Here is a 19093-nt window from a genome sequence, read left to right as displayed (position 1 = left end):
TCCATTCATCAAACGAGAAGCGGAAGGGCCGGCGAAGGGCGCGGTGGGTGGCAGCAGTGAGCGGATAACGGCACCACAGACCAGTATGAAGAATTACTGCTCTGCCCTTCCGACAACTTTCACGGTTGAGTGGAGGTAAAAACATTTATTTGAGCTTTAGGGGAGAGGGAAGGGGAAGTGGTCAGCCTCCCATGTCCAGGAAGCCGCGAGCCTGCGCCGATTCCAGAGCCCGTTTCACCAGGGCGAGTTGCTGCTCCGGTGAGTGGAACGGCTTTATTTTATTTTTATCGGATGAAATCGATGTTCCAGAAACAAAACAAAACATACTTTGATCAAATCAAGGTTTTAAAACCAAAAAAATTTACTTTTCACCAAGTAGCCCTTTTGTGTACGGACAGCCTAAATGACCTTTTTAGCGTATTAGGAAGAGAACGCCAAAGATGCAAAATCCGCGGCCTATATATATTCGGTCGTTGTCTAAGGGCCTCCGATAGGTGCTCCCTTCCTCGTCTACACTTTCTTGCGCTGTTAAAATGCGCCGAACTCTAAAGCCACAGATAGATTCTTTGCGAAAAAGGACGCCCCGGACAAGAGCGTGAATAATTTTTATGTCCGGTCAGAGTGCCAAAATAAAAAAGAGTGAGAAAGCTGTTGAGGGCGGTCGGCCGGCGGCGCTCAGTCCTGGGGCACGAGAATGACGACGAGCGTCGATGTGTATCCCGGCATGCCCTTGAGCAGCAGATGCTGCATCTGTGGAGCGAGGCCGGCGCTTGTCACGGGCTGCGACATGACGATGGGCGCCGGCAGGCCCGGCACGGAGGGGGGGCTCGCGATGCCCTGCACGCCCGGCGCGCCGCCCTTCAGGGTCTCCATGGCCTGCAGCAGGGGCTTCGACGCTCGGCTGGCGGGCAGCACCGAGCTGCCGCCGAAGGCGCCCAGGCCGCCCAGGGTGGACTCTGCAGTAAAACGGCGGTAGTTTGCTCGACTGTTGATTGATTGATCAATTCATGATTCATTCATTGGATTCATTCATTCATTCATTCATTCATTCATTCATTGAATGAATTAATAAATGAATGAATGAATGAATGAATGATTGATTAATTAACTGGCTGATTTATTTATTGATTTGCTTGTTGTTTATTTGCTTTTTGATTGTTTATTTATTGTTTGATTTTTACTTATTTACTTATTTATTTATTTATTTATTTATTTATTTATTTATTTATTTATTTATTTATTTATTTATTTATTTATTATTTATTTATTGTTGATTGGTTTATCGGGTTGTTTAACGCGCCGACGGTTCACGGGTGACGAGGTGCGCCGTAGTTGAGGGCTCCGGACTAATTTTGACCACCTGGGGATCTGACGTGCGCCAATATTTGGGACTCACGGGCCTGTTCGCTTTTCGCCTCAGAAAAGCTGCCACCACAGCCGGGAATCGAGCCCGCGTCCTTTGGCTGGTCTGTGTTGCGGGGATAGATGTAGGCCGAAGACATGTCGGTGAAGACAGCGTCTCGATGAGGACGAAGGAAGGACAGGACAGTGAAAGCGCTCCACTGTTTTGTACTCTCTCGTGTACTCTCTCTTGTCAGAGCTTGTATTGTCCTCTCGTACAATTGCAACAGCCTGTAATGTAAGCCCTTACAAGCGCTTACAGTAACAAGCGTAGTAGAAGTGCTGACAAGAGAGCACAAACAGAGTACAGTGCAAAGGCAGTACAAGACAGTGCAGCTCTTGTAATGTCCTCCTTACAATCCCCCGAGCGCTCGTACTTGTGACACGTATTTAGACAGTATAAAGCACTGACAAGAGACAGTATACAAGGTCGCCAGCGCTTTTACTGTCCTGTTTCGTCCCCGCCCGAGCGCCGTTTTCAGTGACATGTCATGCAACACACTAGCCAAATTTCTAGCTTGAGGCATGCGGAAGCCATAGTTCGAAAATAGCGGCAGGCGGTTCGATCTCTGACGTTTCTGTGACATTGTGTGTCACATGGCCACTACTTTGCAACGCACGGCTGTGCGCCTTTGTTCTTTCGTTCGGCATCCGATCACAGATGTATATAAAAATTAAAATTTCAAGCTGTGTACCATTTTCCTGGAAGAAACTGCGTGCTGTGTGAGTGTCCTTTTTAATTCGTATTTGGGTATACCCGCCTTTAACAGAAGTACTCCTTTGCAAAACCCAGGATAACCAACTACTGAGGCGCAGTAGCGCCTCGCGCTAATCTCAAATTCCGTACTTGAAACGCTGTTTTTTTCTTAATTATATATTTACCTTCATGTACTCAAGTAATTATTACTGATAGTGCGCAAGACGTGTTCTGCAATACCGCGGCATAAAGCACTAAAGTGTTTTATGCCGCGGTATCCCCAGATTTCACTGACGTCATATCCGTCACGAAAATAACTCCAGTACACCTTTCCCGAAGTGACCCGCCAGCAGGACGTCGCTCGCCAACACACCCACAAGGCAGCCGCTGACCCGCAAATCATGCTCAGCTGCAGATTTTGCTGCACATTTCACTTCGTGTTTTACTGATTCCTATAACAGAGGAATCAACAACTGGTTTTCGGCAATTAAGCACAAATCTTAAACGAATCAGAACCATCCACTGGTGGGGTCTAGACGATCTATTTAGATAATCGCGAAGCCATGTGCGCTGAAGCCAAGACGAAGTGTACACATGTACCCAGCACCGTTTCTGAGTTGCGCTCTGATGCGTGTCGAGTAGCAAGAACACGCTAAAGTGCTCCCGAAATGCATCGTCGCACTAGTAGTAACCCATAACCATCCAGATGTGGTAAAGGTTAACCTGAGTAAAGGGCTCGACGATCCTTCCGAGTAAAACAAACCGCTTCCGTCGCTCTCCACCATTGTCCCCCGCCTCTTTGGTATCATGAATTAGCTGTGCGATGTTTCGGAAGGATTTTTCTCTAATTATTCTATGAAAAAGTCCGACCGCGCAGATTATTCAATTGCTGCAGTTAATCTCATGGCATGCGTGAGAATTAACTCCGGGAAATTCTCACGGCAGTTTCCATTAACGCTGGCTGGCCTAAAATCTGCTGAATAATATTACGTCCCAGCGTAACCTAACATAGCCTCAACGAACCTAGCGTACCCTAACCCAGAGCGTCATAGCCTGCAAAAAGCTAGCCTTACTGCAACAAACGTAATCTAACTCTGCCCAACCACGCAGGACACGACCTATATTAAACATAATTCAACCCATTCTAGAAGTCGTGTGCGTCGATCTCTTGATTTAGTAAAAACTAGAGTAAAAAAAGTATTAACGATGAGCGAAAAATTTTTTAAACAAAATATCTCCCACAGAATCTCTTAGCTTGCTTAACCGATGGGAGGAGACTGCCGTGAGACATTTCTGATGGTAATTCTCACAGTGGCCGGGAGAATAGGCACTACCTTATTCTAACTTCCTCCTGCCCGTACGCTGCATCGGCCGAGTCAGTTCTCTGCTCCATATCACTGGTATCCTTTTTCCGATTCTGTTATCTGTGTGGACCAACTGGTATCTGTACCCCGAACCATACACCGGCCAGATCGAATCTACTGTTGCCATCCTTTCTAATATCGATATTTGATTCACGGTGCCCTCTTCGCAGCGATAAGTGTGGCCCCTTTCGTATTTTGTTTAAGCGCATGGCCAGGCTGATCTAAATCAACGTTTCCAAGAAGTAGTGAACATAAGACGGGGGGGCATTCTCGAAGAACACTTTCCTTTTAAGGGCAAGGCTAACCTTACTTCATCAGGTTTTTAGTTTAGGTTACTTTCTCCCGAAATCTGTCCGTCATTCCGTAATGCTTACAAGGGTATCAAAAGAAATACGAGCAATGGAGCGCACAACCTCCGCCGCATGCTGCACCATCTGGCGGCAAAGTCACTAAACTGCGCGAATGAGCCCTTCTTCGAGAGCGTTTGAGGGTGTCGCCTACATTTACGGGAAATGCCTCATGAAGTCGCGACGCCGGTCGTTTATTTTGAGGCGCCTTTTCACGTTGCGTCGCCACTGAGCAGGGTGGTCATTCTAGGGCATCATGCTAGCTGCAATCAGCCTGCTGGCGCTTGGCCCCCCAGTGTAGTAGATAATTGCTGCTAGGCCGCATTCTCAAACCCTCTGAAATAACTATGCATGCGCGCAGTTTACTGACAGTGCAGCCAGACGGTCCGGCATGCGTCGGAGGGAGTGTGCTCCGCTGCTCGCATTTTTTTAATCCTCCATGTGCGTAACACGATGCGCTTCATATATGTATAAATGGGCTGTGACATTTCTGTTCCACTGACATGATTATGACTACTGTGACACTACTATATTCCCTTGACTATTTCATGACAAAGGCATATGCCCATTGACTACGTATGACCATATATAGTACCCGACTTGTGACTATGTTCGACTACCTTTGACGTGTTGTGACAAGACTGGCGTCACGGGGTATATATGGCAGTTAAGCCTAGGGTACTGAGTTTTCTTATGGCTGAGTTATGCGTAGTACGGCTGATACGTTGAGCGTTATGTGCGGAGGTGAGAGGCCGTGACGGGTACCTAGCCCGATTGAAAAACCCCTCAAAGCCATCTACGTATAAGGGAGCCCCCGCACTAGGCGGGTACCGGACAGGGAAGAATCAAAAGAGGAGGGCACTCACGCGACTTTTGCGGCGACAGCCCCTGGCTGCTGGCCATGAGGCCAGCGCCGAGAAGCCCCACCTGCGGACTGGACGACAGCGAGGCGGTCAAGAGGCTGCCGCCAAGCTGGCCGCCCGAGCCCTGTCCGCTCAGCATGCCGCCCTGCTGGTTCTGCAGGGCGCTCAGCAGGCTCGACTGCTGTCCGCCGAGTAGGTTGGAGTTGTGCGAGCCAGCGCCTCCCCCGAGCAGACTGCTGAGCTGGTCTTGCTGCGACAGGCCGCCGAGGGCACCGGAGCCGCCCAGCGAGCTCTGCCCCACGACGCTGGGCATGCCCTGAAGTCCCTGGGGGCCGCCCGACAAGGCGGAGCCCTGCATCAGGCCGCCAAGGGAGCCCTCCGGCTGCTGCTGCTGCTGCTGCTGCTGCTGCAGCAGGGCAAGTTGCAACTGCACCAAGTGGCTCTGCGGCTGTCCGCCAATGCCCTGGTGCGTCTGTCCTCCCAAGCTACCTTGCGGCAGAACGCCCGTGCTTCCCTGCTGTAGACCGCCAATGCTGCCTTGCTGTAGACCGCCCATGCTTCCCTGCTGCATACTGCCCATGCTTCCCTGCTGCAGACCGCCAATGCTGCCCTGCTGCATTCCGCCGTAGGCTTGCTGCTGCATCCGCTGCATGTTCTGCACCGTCGGCAACGCGACCGACGACGGGAAGATGGGCCGGGCGCCGCCGCGGTTCAACCTCTCCTGGCTCACGTTGAGGGTCACGATGGTCGAAGGGCAGCGGCCGATACCGCCCTGCGACATAGCGCCCGCGGACTGCTGCTGCTGCTGCTGCTGCATGGTGCCTCGGAAAGGGGGCCAATTTTGGGCCCCTCGCTCGTCTCCCCTGAGGATGTCGGGACCGGGCTCGGCAGGCGGTCTCGGAGATTGCGGGGCCCTTCTCGATTACCGCTGTCTTGCCCGGGACGAAGGGGGTGAGGCCTGAGAGGCAAGAATAGCGAGAAGAAAGCGACCCGCCGACCGATGTCCAGCGAATCTTGATCAAATGTGACGGCGCCGCGTGCACGGGCCTCGCGGACGGAGCGTGCAAGGGTTACTTCATCTTCCTTGAGGCCGCCTCTCGCAATGGCGGAAAAAGAGCGCCCGCTTGCTTTAGTTTTCTTTGACCATTGTTGTTACTGCGGTCCTACTTCTTTTATCTATGTGATTTGTTGACTGCACTTTATCATTTGACACCAGTTCCCCGGAATGGGTATGCGCCAAATTTTTGGAAGCCATCATCTCTCTCTATTTCTCTCTCTCGCTTGCTCGCTCGCTCTCCCTCGAAATGATTTTAAACTTTCAATGTTAGACTGCAGGCATATTGAGTAAATCCCTCATTTTCTTGCAAAGCGTCTAAGGGGACAGCTTCGCGTTCAACCATCGCCATCGTAGACGGAGGGGTGCATCATTTTTGTCATTAGACAATTCCACTGCGCTTAATACCGCTGAATCGATCGTATGCAATGTAGGTAGTCTCCCACGAGCGGCACAGCTGTACGCCCAGTACGCTTCTCGAGCCCTACGCACCATCCGCTGACCCCCGAAGGACTACAATGCACCCTGCTTAATAACTGATGATGAGAATAAATGTGATTATGATGAATAAGAAGTTTCTTGATAAAAGACAGCTACCAGATCAGGGAATTGGCCAATTGTCAGTGACGGAGAAAGATGTTTCAGCTACAGTGCACTGTATAATTATATTTGAATTTACAATTATCACTGGCAGGGGGAACTCTACCTCAGCAGTGGTGACACTCGGACATCATACTGATCCCAAAACTCAACAAGCCACTGACGCCCAAAACCCATCAAGCCACTGACACCGACTACTCTTCGACCAATCCCCCTGACCTCATGCATCGGTAAACTCTTCAATCACCTAGTACATCAGCGCTTCACCGCATACCTGGAAGACCACAACCCCTTCCCTTTCACAATGCTTGGTTTTCGGCAACACTTATCTACTCAAGACGTCCTTCCTTGACTCTTGAAAGTCAAGGAAAAGAGGACTGGTCAAAGAAAATTATGCAGTTTATGAGGGAACAATGCGAGCTGGGTTCGACATGAATACGTTTTTCTAAAGCCGTATTGGGATAGAGAAAAATAGAGTTGCACTCGAAAACCTCAACCACATTTGAGAAGACTGCATGTTCAATCAGTTTGCATGAAATGCTCGTTAATGAAATGGGGCGGTAATTAAGGGGTGTGGGTCTGTCTCCCGATTCGTAGAGTGGAACCACTTTCCCGATTTTAAATTGAGTGGCTACGACCCCTTGATCAAGCGACTGATGAAAAATTGTTATTAGTATTATGGAAGAATAGGAACTAGTACTGAACAACAATTTTGAACTTATCTGGTCCATTTCCTTGACTCTTCCAACCCATTTGATAAGGTGTAAAAGAAATTATTGTTGTTTGAACTGCGGTAGCGTAACCTTTATTCCAGACTTTTATCTTGGTTTGAGTTTCTTCTTAACTAAGGTTATAAATTTGGGCCCGCTCATAATTTTAACTCTGACCCAACACGTCTATACTCTGGTGTTCCACAAGGCTCAGTGCGGGGTTCTCTTCTTTCTCTTATTTACATCGTTAATTTGCCAGCATGCGTTTATTCTAAAATTCATTTCATCCTAAAATTCATACCATTACTTTCTTTTAACATTTTTCTAACAGTATAAGCTGACGATTGGGTTGTGTACCGGCAATTAAATTGCGACCATGATATAACCGCCTTGCAATCCAATCATAGCGCTATTTTTTCCTTGTGCGAAACTGACTCCTGGAACTGAACGCTAACAAATGTAAGTATGTACGTGTCACCAGAACAGATCACCAGTTACATACTTACTTTATATATAAGTCCCGCTTAAATTATGTGTCGTCTTATAAATACTATGGTGTCCAGATTTCAGGCGGCCTCACATGGACCACTCACCCCAAGTATGTAATTACCAATGGCTTATCTCCGACGCAACTTCCAAGGGATTCGTCATCAGGTAAATTAATAAGGTAAAAACGTTACTTAATTGGTTCCAAGCTTGAGTACGCCATATCAGTGCAGGATTAAGGTTACGATACTCTAAAACTTTCAGTAAAAATGGTACAAAATAGCTCAGTTTGATGAAATGTGAAATTTCAAATGAACCAACACCCCCCATAATGAAATGTAACCTTTTATGAAATGTAGCCTTCAGCTGCCACAATTATCTTGTCGCTGAAAACTTTTCCGTCTCTATCTGTTCCATAAGATTTTTTATCGCCCACAGCTACGTCATCAGCCTATTTGCCTCGCATTTTATCTCGTCTCGGTTGAATCACGCTAAAAAAATTAGCAAATTAGAATACCATTGTCAAGAACAATTGCACTTTTAGATGCAAAGAATCTCTTGCTCGGGGCTATGTCCGGTGTCCGTCCGTTGTCCGCACCTCTCCCTCTACACTATAACAAAAGAAATAGTTAGCGGCACCCGTTTTCGATCCCACGACTCTGGCCGCAACGGGAGGTACGCGGCGCTCTTCCCACGGCGCTACAAACCTTTTTTTTCTGTAATGCATGAAAATTTTAGAAAACTTATAATCTAAACACTAACAGACAGCAAAGGGCCAGGGTAACAGTCGAACAAAGATCAAAACTCAGGCAAGCAAACGCACGCATCCAAAAGACGCAGCCACTCTGGTGGATCACTCTGCTCAGCATAAGCGCTCCGCACCAACGCCGCCTGTTCCAGAAAAATGCAACTGGGTCGGCCTAGGGGGTTCCGAATGCCGATCAGTGATGCGGCACGCGGCACTTCCACAAGCTAAACAATTCTAGGAGAACGAAAACGTCATATGGCACCCGATTAACATCTTCAAATGGCAGAAAGCGAATGGTGTACGGGGTGATGCCAATGTCCTTTTTTAGTGTCCGCTGCAAAACGTCCCAGAACAACACAGCGCCCCGGCACAACACAAAACAATGATCAATTGTCTTTGGTTGATTACAGAGGCGACATTTGTCCGACCAAGGAATAGAAATTCCTTTTTCGCGCAACCATGTCTTAACTGGGGGTGTGGAAGAATGCAGCTTGAAGAAAAAAAATCCCGCCATATTCACGGAATGAATGATGATAAGTGGGGTGAAGCTCGAGAGGGGGAGATCATCGGTAACCGTAACTCTCCCGTGAAAGTTCGCCCATTACATCATTAAGAACGACGTAAGACTGTGTGCGTACATTGTACAAATCAACTTTTATTTTCGGAGTAAATGCTCCCAGGCCCAGACCTGGTGAAAGACCCCGCGCCATCGAGGACTACCCCGCACCTCCACCACAATTTGTCACGTAGGATGGGACACAACGGTAAAGAAAGAACTTTTATTTAGGGCGAACTTGTGCCCGAACAAGACGAGAGGAAACGAGCAAAGCTCCTTGCGTCTCGTTCTATCTCCGAGAACGACTGCCTGCGTTCGTGGCGTGATCTCTTGCGTGATCTCCCCCTCGCAGTGCACGTGCGCTCGCGCCTCCGTTGGCGAACACAGACAAGCTCGCGCTCCCGGTGCCGAGTTTGCGCTGCCGGTTGCAGCCGGTTCTTGCGCGTGCAACGCGGCCCACTTTGCGACATCTCCGAAAGCTTGCGGCAGTCACGTACCATGAGACACAAGGGATGTACAGACCCATGACTTAAGGAGCTTCGCCCCTAAAATGTTTTTGCATTTGGTGGGATACACATGCTCATTACGCGTTTTAAAACATTACTTTTCTGGTGGCCTAAGTAAGGCTGGCGATAAACAGGCACCTGGAATAGAAAGTCTATTCCCTGCGCTACAAAACCGAACAGGAGCAAGTGCTGCGAACGCGCCTTATGTCTTTGACTCATTCAAACTACGTCAAGAAGTTACTGATACAACGAAGGCACGCCGAACGTCAACAGAAGCGACGAACTGAAAACTTTAGAGGAGGATGTTAGCGTCTCTTGCTCGAGGGAATGTCCCGCGTCCGTGCCCCGTACGCAGCGCCAATGATGATTATTGTGACAGGATGCCCCTAGGGACTGGCCAACCAAAGAATCCATCACTAGATAGCTTCGCGTTCACCCACCGTCGTCATCTTCCCGTAGGGGAACCACTGAAGACGAAGAAAGAGAAAAAAACATAGCTGCGAAGAGAAGGGCGTGTACGTTGCTCTCGCCCCGTCCGCAGCGCCTCTAATGATGATTGTGGCAGGATGCCCCTAGGGATTGGCCAACCAAAGAATCACTCACGAGATAGCTTCGCGTTCAACCACCGTCGTCATCTTCCCGTAGGGGAACCGCTGAAGAAGAAGAAGGAGAAGAAGACAAAGCTGCGAAGACGAGGGCGTGTACGTTGCTCTCAGCCGGTGAAGCAACGTCAACAACCTTTACCTCACCAACGCTGACGGAGACTACCGATTCTACCACAGAGACGACAACATCGACAAGAACATGATGGACGAGTTTCCGCGCCTCGAGCACCACCGCCTACTCACCGTAACACAACACTACTTGCGTGCCTTTGACACCGGTGTGGACCCGGGCGTGGAATTCCCTCTGGCGCTATTAAACACCAGGGGCCCTATTCTCGACTGCACAAATTGCCGGCATTTCGCCCATGTTTTTTTGCGTAAGCACGACGTAAGCAATCAGTGACGTGCTGCACCTATAGCTATGACGACATGCAGTGTAATTTGACGAGTCACTCATAAAGATCGCTCCAAGGTATCAAATATTGTGCAAGAAAGATGTAAAAACACTTGGCATGTACTATAAAAATTAAGGCGGTAGCTGAGGCTGACACGAAAAACACATTTCTGGAGGTCAAATTTGGCGCCAACACCACAAGACGATCGAGTAACGTTGATCCCAAAGCGAGCGAAAGGCGGATGTCGAGCTAAAGAACATCACACAATTTTTTTACCGTAGCTATTTATTTCTTTCAATCGCTTTTAATAACATAGCTGGGCTCTCTGCTTCAATGCAAGCTTTGTTGCGTTATCACGTCCCCTGCCGCCACCGCCGCCACGCCATCGTCTGCTGCTATGTTACAAGTTTATGGCGTGATCACAGAAAAAGACGGCCGCGACCATCGCTTCTATGATACGAGCAGCGAAGCGCTACGCCTGATAACCGCGGAGCGCACCGATGTCGCTGATTCACTCATTCGTCAAGCTCGACTGCAATCAGCACTGTAATGAAACAAATAGTCACTTTTCTTTGTTATTTTTACCTTGAGTTCGATCATGTGACCCAACAGCTTACTAGGACAAGTATGGACAAATGCCATGCATTGGGTTCTCTTTGTCATGGAGAGGCTTGTACTGCCCTCTTATGTTGCGGTTACGCCAAACAAATAATTTTTATTTCATTGCCAAACATAAAAGCAAAATACTGCATGTTATTTGTATGTTCCATGATCGCTGACTTGGAAGCAGTTAAAACTATAATTTGTTTCGGTATGAAACACGCTTTAAACAGCGCGCATGCGAAACTGCGCCTGCTGCAAATTGCCGCACATTTCGCGGCGCCGTAAGCCGGGGCAATATTGTGCCCTATTTTGCTTGTATTTTGCGACAAAAACAGCCGCCATTTTCAAGCTGTTACGTAGCATTACGTCACTTTTACGCAGGCTGAAGTTGCCAATGCATGACGTAATCGTTCCCGCCAACTTTTTAAATTACGTCACGCCTTCTCAGCCAATCACAGAGGGGGTGTGTATTACAAGCAGTATTGTTGTTGAATAGCAAAGACAGGCTTACGTTGTCATGTCCGCTGCATTTAGTCTGGTTTTTCATTGCCGGCCAAGAATTATGCGCCTTTAGTAACGAGAAATAAGGCAAACTTTAGAACTGGTGTCCGTAGACGACATACAACGTCAAAATGGCGACAGCACACACAACCGCTTTGTCAACCGGAAGCATGTGACCAAAATTGAAAGCCAATCAGAAAAGACTTCCGGAAAATTGCCTGAATTGCCGGCAATTTGTGCAGTCGAGAATAGGGCCCCAGATCACTCAACATAACGGCAACACGCCAGCTGCACGATAAGCGCGCATGCGCATCTCCTCTCTCATCTCCTCCTCTCCACTCCATCTGCTCTAAATAATAAACCCGGTCCGCGCCGCTTCCTCAGTTGCTGCTTCGGTTGAGACACGCTGCACCGTCCGATGAGCTGAAAGGACGCCAACAATTCTGCTTTGAATCACCACATAGTTCCCTTTGGGCAGATGGTGTAATTTTTTTCAGTCTTTTATGCTGAAGACTTCAGCCGAATGAAAGCAACTTCCTGCATCAACGGCTACCATTATTAATCATGACTCATTTAGGAGCACATAAGATGACTGTATAATTATAGGGCCTTTTGTTCTTTCGCGTCCTATTGTTATGCATTAGCTAATATTGCCTAATTATAAGCCGACTTGCCATTTTTATACTTGCCTTTCTATGCGTGAGCTATGATTGTATGTTTAGAAGCCATTTTTGTAACGTTGTTTTTATTTACTGCTTTTATCATTACTTCACTGCATCTAACCTCCTCCCTCAGCAATGCCTTGTAGCCCGGAGGTTCCTGTAAATAAAAAAACAAAAAAAAATAAATAAAGAAACACATAAATAAATAAATCAAAATAAATAAATAAATAAAGATACAGAGAAATGAAAGCTAAGACAGAAGATGCATACACGGTGTGGCAGAAAAGCAGGCGGTTAAGTAATTCGACCCAAAATACAATGGAACGACAGCGGTCAGAACGGTGCATATACAAACTAGCAGTAAATAAGTTGTTAATAAGTATGGCCAGGCTTTGGCTTTCAAACCACCTAAGCCGAGCTGAGTGGCCCAAGAATTTTTTGTCTGTTAAGAACAGCAAGAGCCGACATTTTTTGTTTGTATTTGTTTTAAGTCACCTGTCCTCGACAATGCTTTTTACGCGGAGTAGTCAACTTCGCGTTATTAAAGAAAGGTGACACGAAATAGTGACAGCAAGGAACAACATGTGTATCAGGCCATGCCAATACGTTTGTTCATTCCGTGCTTACAATTTGGCTACATCGTTTGGTCATATCGGAGAAGCCTCTCGTTCAAGCGGACTCGAAACCGACGGTCATCGGAGAAATAATTTCTTTCGTTCGGCGGAATAAAGCCTGTTTGGGTGCCTTGGTGGTTAAACCAAAGCCATAAATGACTATTTGAGGGGAAAAGCGGGCGCACGTAAAAGAAGAACGGCTCTTTCAGAGGAAAAGGACAAGAGCTAAAAGCAGAACTGGTAGCCAAATATATCAGAAGCCCAACACAAACAAGGGCGCTAGCGTACACTGACAGCGCCAACAACAATCCAACTCTACATACAGCCCTTAAGGAAGCGGAAATCAGAAGGGCCATAACTAACGTCACAAGGAGCACCATACTCCGGCAATAATAGATCTATAATTAACTAACAAACACCAGATAAACCTAGGCGGCACTTCCACGGAAGCTCTCGGCGCCTACTAAAACAATAACTGCGAGATTGAAGGCACCCTGCCATCGGAACGGACGCACATGGAAATGATACTTGACCCCGAAGCGGGTAAAACACTGTCAACAGACAGCATGAGGCCAATATCGTTAACCACCTGCGTAGATTAACTACTGGAACACGTACTCCTGGACTGACTGCCGAATTACAGAGACAGTCAATCTCTTCAGAGCCACAACATACTGCTTGAGGCCAAACTTTCCCACCCAGGACATACTGCTCCAAATAAAAGAACGTCGTCGAACACGCGTCTTACGCTAACCAAACAATTATTCATTGCCATTGACCCTAAAGGAGCATTCCGTAATACAGCTTCACCTACGGCTAAATCCGACATTAACAATCTAGCTAATCTGTGTAGCTAGGCTGGCAAACTAAGTGCGCCCTTTCGTAGGGGACCACATGGCACTGAAACACATAGACACACTTAAAGCACCGGCTAAACGAACAACGCAAAGCCGCAATGGAGCATGTGTTTCTCGCGTTGTGAAGCCGGCGCCTATCCGATTGCTCCATTTTGACGAGGTCGAGTTGAACGCCAAGCAGCAGGGACCGATTCGCGCCGTACCCACCAAACCCAAACGGTAGGCATAGGGGGTGCACACCTGAGAGCTGCTGTGGGTATTGTCAAAAAGGGGAGCGTACCTCCAGCGTAGCAAATAGTCGCAGTGTGGGATTGTCCAAACAACGAATCCATCACGACAAAGCTTCGCGTTCACAATCGTCGTGGTTAGATGGAGGGGCGCGCGATTTTTTTTTTCGTATTTGTTTTGTTCGTTGAGCCGCCAGTCATTTTGCACGGCGTCTGCGCACCAAGGACGCAAGCTCTTTGGCCTACCAAGTTTAACAGATGCCGTCGCACTAACTGTGAGGTAACTAATGATCACGCTTTCGGCACGTCAGACTGGTTCTGTGGGCCTTTTCTTTATGCTTTTTATAGCGATGCCGACGCACTCGTCGTAAACTAAATGTGCTAAAACTTTACCGCAACTTTACGAAAACGAAAATACTTGACTAGCTATAGCAACTGGCTATTCTGACAAAATTTGCGGCAACCAGGGGATACCTGATAGGCAGAACCTAAATTGATTATCAGCTGCTTCCAAGCAAACCTATTCCCGTTGGAGGCGGGGAAAAAAGTGCTGGGAAAAAAAGTGGCACTGTAAGAAAAAAATGGCGCGTTCCAAACTGCGCAGTAAGGCGGCGGCGGCGCCGGCATGTGCGGTATGAAAAGCAAGCATAAAAGGAGCTCCCGCTGGCGCTACTTCAGGCAAATGGCGCGCGAGCACTGTAAAGGCGGGAAAATTGAATTGCATTAAATGAAACTCTATGCCAATCAAGGGAAGAGTGAGAGAGGCCGGCGCAGAGCGTGGTGGGTGGTAGCAATGAGCGGATAAAAACGCCACAGCCCATTATGGCGTATCACTGCTCTGCCCTTCCGACAACGTACATGTTGAGTGGAACGGCTTCATTTTATTTTTGTCGGATCAAATCAATGTTTTAGAAACAAAAAGCTTACGTTGAACATTTAGATATCAATAAAAGCGAGGAGAGATTTATCAGTGGGTCGTTCAGGTGGTCGCAAGAAATGAACGCAAAGTCTCCACGTAGGCCTATTGTGTACGCACAGCCTGGATAACCTTTACGGCGTAATAGGAAGAGAACGCTAAACAAGGATGCGAAAACCGCGGCCTATATTCATTCGTTGTCTAAGGGCCTTTGATAAGTGCTCCCTTCCTCGCCTACAGCCTTCGTCTTTCAAGGATTTCAAGGATTTCATGAAAGGGGCCCTGAAAGGCATTTTGAGCACACTAAATGAACTAGCGCAACCGTTAGATTGGGTCGTCAACGTCCTCTGTGCCAAGTATTACTCTTTTACGCGCAGCGGAAAGCTCACACTTTTGTTGCAAAGTTTGTCGTTTTTTTCTCACCCTTCCCTTCGTGTTTTTGGACGCCGCCATCTTCACATGTCTACATCATCGATTCCCATATGTTCGTCATGAGCTAGACATCCTGCTATTGGGCGGCTTTTTCACGCACTTCCGGCAAAGAGATGAGTCGTCTGCTCAGCGTCGGCTCGCCGGCTGATCTGCCAGCGGAGTGCTTGGGCATTTTACGACAAAAGAAACAAGTGTAAAACAAACGCTTAACCGTTTGTATTGAATGCAACACGGCCATAACACGACATGGATATTATCTTACCTGAGTACGTTCCATAAAGAAAGCGTTGAAGCCCCGTGGTACTTCTTTCATGCGATCGCAGAGAACGCCCTGAGCCGAATGACCGGGTTTGACGCATACATTTTATTCAACTTCAAAACAATCCAGAGATGCGTTTCTAACAAACACAATGTCACAACATGCGTTGAAAGTATGAACCACGATTGACAGAGGATGGGTTGTCTCCTGCCCGTCGTAAATACGGTACTCACCTCGCGCGTGGTTTGCGGGGACGAAAAGCAAGTCACTTAACTCTGGCGCACAAGCCGATGGCTTTTAGCCACGCACACTGCACATACTCCATGCGAGGTTGAGTCGTACGTCGCTCGAGAAAGATAATCCAGACCATTGGAAGCACTATCCACCCGCAGAAGCACAACGTCGCATTTCATCGCGAAACAAAGTCGTCCACAACACACACTCCATCGCCTCCTGTAATGCCAAACGCATCTCGCACTTCCCAACGGAAGTGAGTGGTACGCCTGCAGTGCCCACATGTCGCGAAGTGGGGCCCCAAGCTGAACCGGGATCACGCAACCGTAACTGACTTCTGGAGTGGTTTGTGCCTTGTTGCCAAGGCAACCGATGTTTGAGATTGTCAAAGAAATGGCGCTCGCTCCAGCTCTAGAAAGCTCAGAGCCGCGGCGGAGCATGTTTTGCCAACGTTGCCGCTCTCCACCACGCGTCGCCCCTAGCTGAACTGGTCACATGATTGAAGCGTTTTGTGCACGGGTTCTGTATGGGTTTAATATGACTTTTTCACATGCCGCCGGCAGGAATTACCACCGCCGCAAAATAAGACCCGGCACCAGCGGGGCCACATCTGATACCGCGCTTTTTGGATAAACAGTGCGCGGTGCATCAAGGGAACGAGCGCACGACCCTCCCCGTGCGGCTGCGAGTTCGCCGCCGATAAAAAGTCATGTGCCGCCATTAACGTACACCGCGAAAGGGCAAGGCCAGGCCGCCGCATACATGCTGCCAGATTTTTCATTCGCTTTTCCAGCCTTGAGCGGAGTGCGGGATTCATGGTGTCAACAAAGCTTGCCCGTAGAAGATGACAGTCTGAGCAGCGCAATAGCAGAAGTACGTCACCGCTGAGGAGCGCAGCATCATGGCAGACAAGGCTCTCGCGCCGTCAACAGCGGAGAGTAAGTCGAAAGGAGGAGGAAACGCGGAGCGACGATAATGCGCGGTTTTTGATTTACGATTTCTCAGCTAATACTCATCGCTTTAACAAAATTCTTGCGGGAGGAGATTGCAAATACATTGCTTTATTTGGGTACATGTACATCCATGCATCGGCGGAAGGTATTTCAGGACCCCTTTAAACAGTTTTCGGTACATGCACATCACAGTAGCTATTAGTAAAGAAGGGGGCCTGATGTTAATAAATGCGAAAATGTTGTTAAAATATTTAGGCAGTCCAGGTAAAGGTCAGTTTAGCACGCTAATTGAATATGCAAACACTATAGCAAAAAGTATGCAATATTAGCTCGGGAAAAACACGGTTGAATACTAAAAACAGGGGAAAGCACAAAAATTATTATTAAGAAAATATTGTTAGCAACCATGCTCTTAAACTACTGTACAATGAAGAAGCAATATACTGCAGAAGTACAAAAATATAGAAGTTAGGTACGGGTCACTCTAACACGCCAATAAAATATACAAGCTTTATAACAAGAAATTATACAATATTAGATCTGGAAAAAAAGCTTTAACTAATATACACAGAGAAAATGAGACTTTATTATTCAGAAAGGTTGTTAAGCAAAAACGATCTTAAACTACAGTAGAATGAACGCATAGAATGAGACAATTTAATTGTTATTGGTAATGAATTCCATAGTTGAATGCGTGCGAAAATGGCTGTTTGTTTTCCGTTATTCGTGTAGACCTTAGGCAGTAGTAAGTTAAGGCCTTGTGCAAATCTTGTGGGGTTGATGTTTGTTATGTGGGAATCTAAAAAGATACTAACGATACTGTTTCAAGTTTATTTTCCAACATTAGAGTGGTAGGGGTCCACCAGGGGAAAGAGCAGTCAGCAACCATTTGAAGGGTACCTGGCAGCCCGTAAACACAGCAGCTGTTTGGCAAAGGCAAAAAGCGTACACACGCTAGTATATACGAGAAATTCAAAGATGTATACACACGTAAAAACACACCTATATGCAAACAGCAATGTATAAGTGTACACACTCTTACGTATGTTCCTAGATAATATTAATCATGAGATACATTAAGTAACAATAGAAAAAATGCATACACAATAAACACAATTCTGAAATATAACAGAACCAGTTATACCTTATCCAAGGTATGTGACACCTCACTGTGTGAAACAAAAGAAAGCAAAACAAACAATAAAAACCAACGCAAGTGCCGTAAAATAAGACTGACTTAGTTACTACCAGTCTTGGGCAGTAACTAGTTACTAGTAACGCGTTACCGGTAACTAGTTACTTTTTTCAGTAGCTTATAACTGTAACTAGTTACTTTTAAGTTAGAGGAACTTGTAACTGTAACACTGTTACTTTTTTGTGCAGTAACTGTAACGAGAAATATCGTTACAGTTACTTTATTTGTATAAAAAATTATCCAGCGGCAACACCCATTAACGACCGATGTACAGTTTGCCCGTTTCACTTTTTCGGCCTTTCTTCCGCAGAACCATCGTCTACTTCATCTATGCCAGCTCACTCCCTTCTCATGGGTGAAAAACATCTGCACAAGACATGTTTAGGCGTGCACGTGTGCGCGGTGTCCCACGTGGTCTACTAAGGGCTCGAAGTTTCTAAGTCTAAGCTGCAGTATTTTCCTCAGCAGCGCGACATCGCTCTCACCCAGGCCATAAATAACGCTGCGACACGCGCCTAAGCGCACGTGGATGCATTTTCGCCACATCTGGAGTGCAGTAAAAGTGTTTGACACAAAGGTTAACAGGAAACCAAAAACCCAGAAACGCCGCACAACGCACTGAAACCTTTTCACTTTCGCGGAAGCCTGGAAAACTCCGTTCAGGGCGTCGCTTTCTCATTAGCGACGTGCAGCCCCGTTTTCAGGGTCATAAAACGCCGCGGGGAGTCTCTCGGCGGCCTCCCGCTCGTCCAGCCCTGTGCGCACTGTTGAGTGTCCGATTCACAAGTCGCAGTTGCTTGCGACCATTGTTCGGCCAGACCTCTGGCCGTATTTGGGACCACGCGTTTGGGACCCCTGGTCTAAAGGCTTCATCAAGCTGTACCAAGTGCTCGAACGAGGTCTAGGAAGTGATAAATTTCATGTCCCTCCACACATACGACGACGCCAACGATGGTGGCCCCCGAGTGCCCTCACACCAGCCAGCATCTTGGCCGGCAGACGTCTGACCACACTGCCACTGGACGAAGAAATGTTCTTGGAAAGCATCGCGACTTCGTTTCGAGGGCGGTGGCCGAAACGAAAACAGTAGCTACATCTGCGTTTGAATGTTGGGTGCAAGGAATACTTGGGCGAGCTTCGTTCGGCCTACGCCTCAAAGCAAACGAATCCTGGGATCGGCGATGTGAGTACTGTGGAAGGCTGGGAATGTGATAGCAGTTTTTTCCTTCGAGACGGCAAAATCCGCCTTTGTGAGGACGGGGGGGGGGGGGGGAGGAAGGGGAGGGAGAAAACAGCAAAGCGATCATT

At 47.7% G+C, this 19093-nt stretch overlaps 1 protein-coding gene across 1 annotated transcript; it reads right to left on the bottom strand.

The window, feature by feature from the left end:
- Positions 1-634: 634 nt before the first annotated feature.
- LOC144161633 (uncharacterized) lies at positions 635-5587 on the bottom strand. The gene is made up of 3 exons (XM_077692264.1): positions 4676-5587; positions 1902-1914; positions 635-919 (listed from the first exon to the last, which is right to left on the bottom strand). Exons 1-3 carry the CDS (start codon positions 5487-5489, stop codon positions 676-678), a joined length of 1071 nt encoding a protein of 356 aa, XP_077548390.1. The 5' UTR covers positions 5490-5587; the 3' UTR covers positions 635-675.
- Positions 5588-19093: the final 13506 nt, after the last annotated feature.

The sequence above is a fragment of the Haemaphysalis longicornis genome, unplaced genomic scaffold, assembly GCF_048455015.1.
Source record: "Haemaphysalis longicornis isolate Haplotype H1 unplaced genomic scaffold, Haemaphysalis longicornis Haplotype H1 scaffold_12, whole genome shotgun sequence".
Lineage (NCBI taxonomy): Eukaryota > Metazoa > Arthropoda > Arachnida > Ixodida > Ixodidae > Haemaphysalis > Haemaphysalis longicornis.
This window is presented reverse-complemented; position numbering and strand designations above follow the sequence as displayed.

What these genes read in the sequence shown, in the direction of transcription:
- LOC144161633 (XM_077692264.1), bottom strand. Translation starts at nt 5,489, where the DNA reads ATGCAGCAGCAGCAGCAGCAGCAGTCCGCGGGCGCTATGTCGCAGGGC.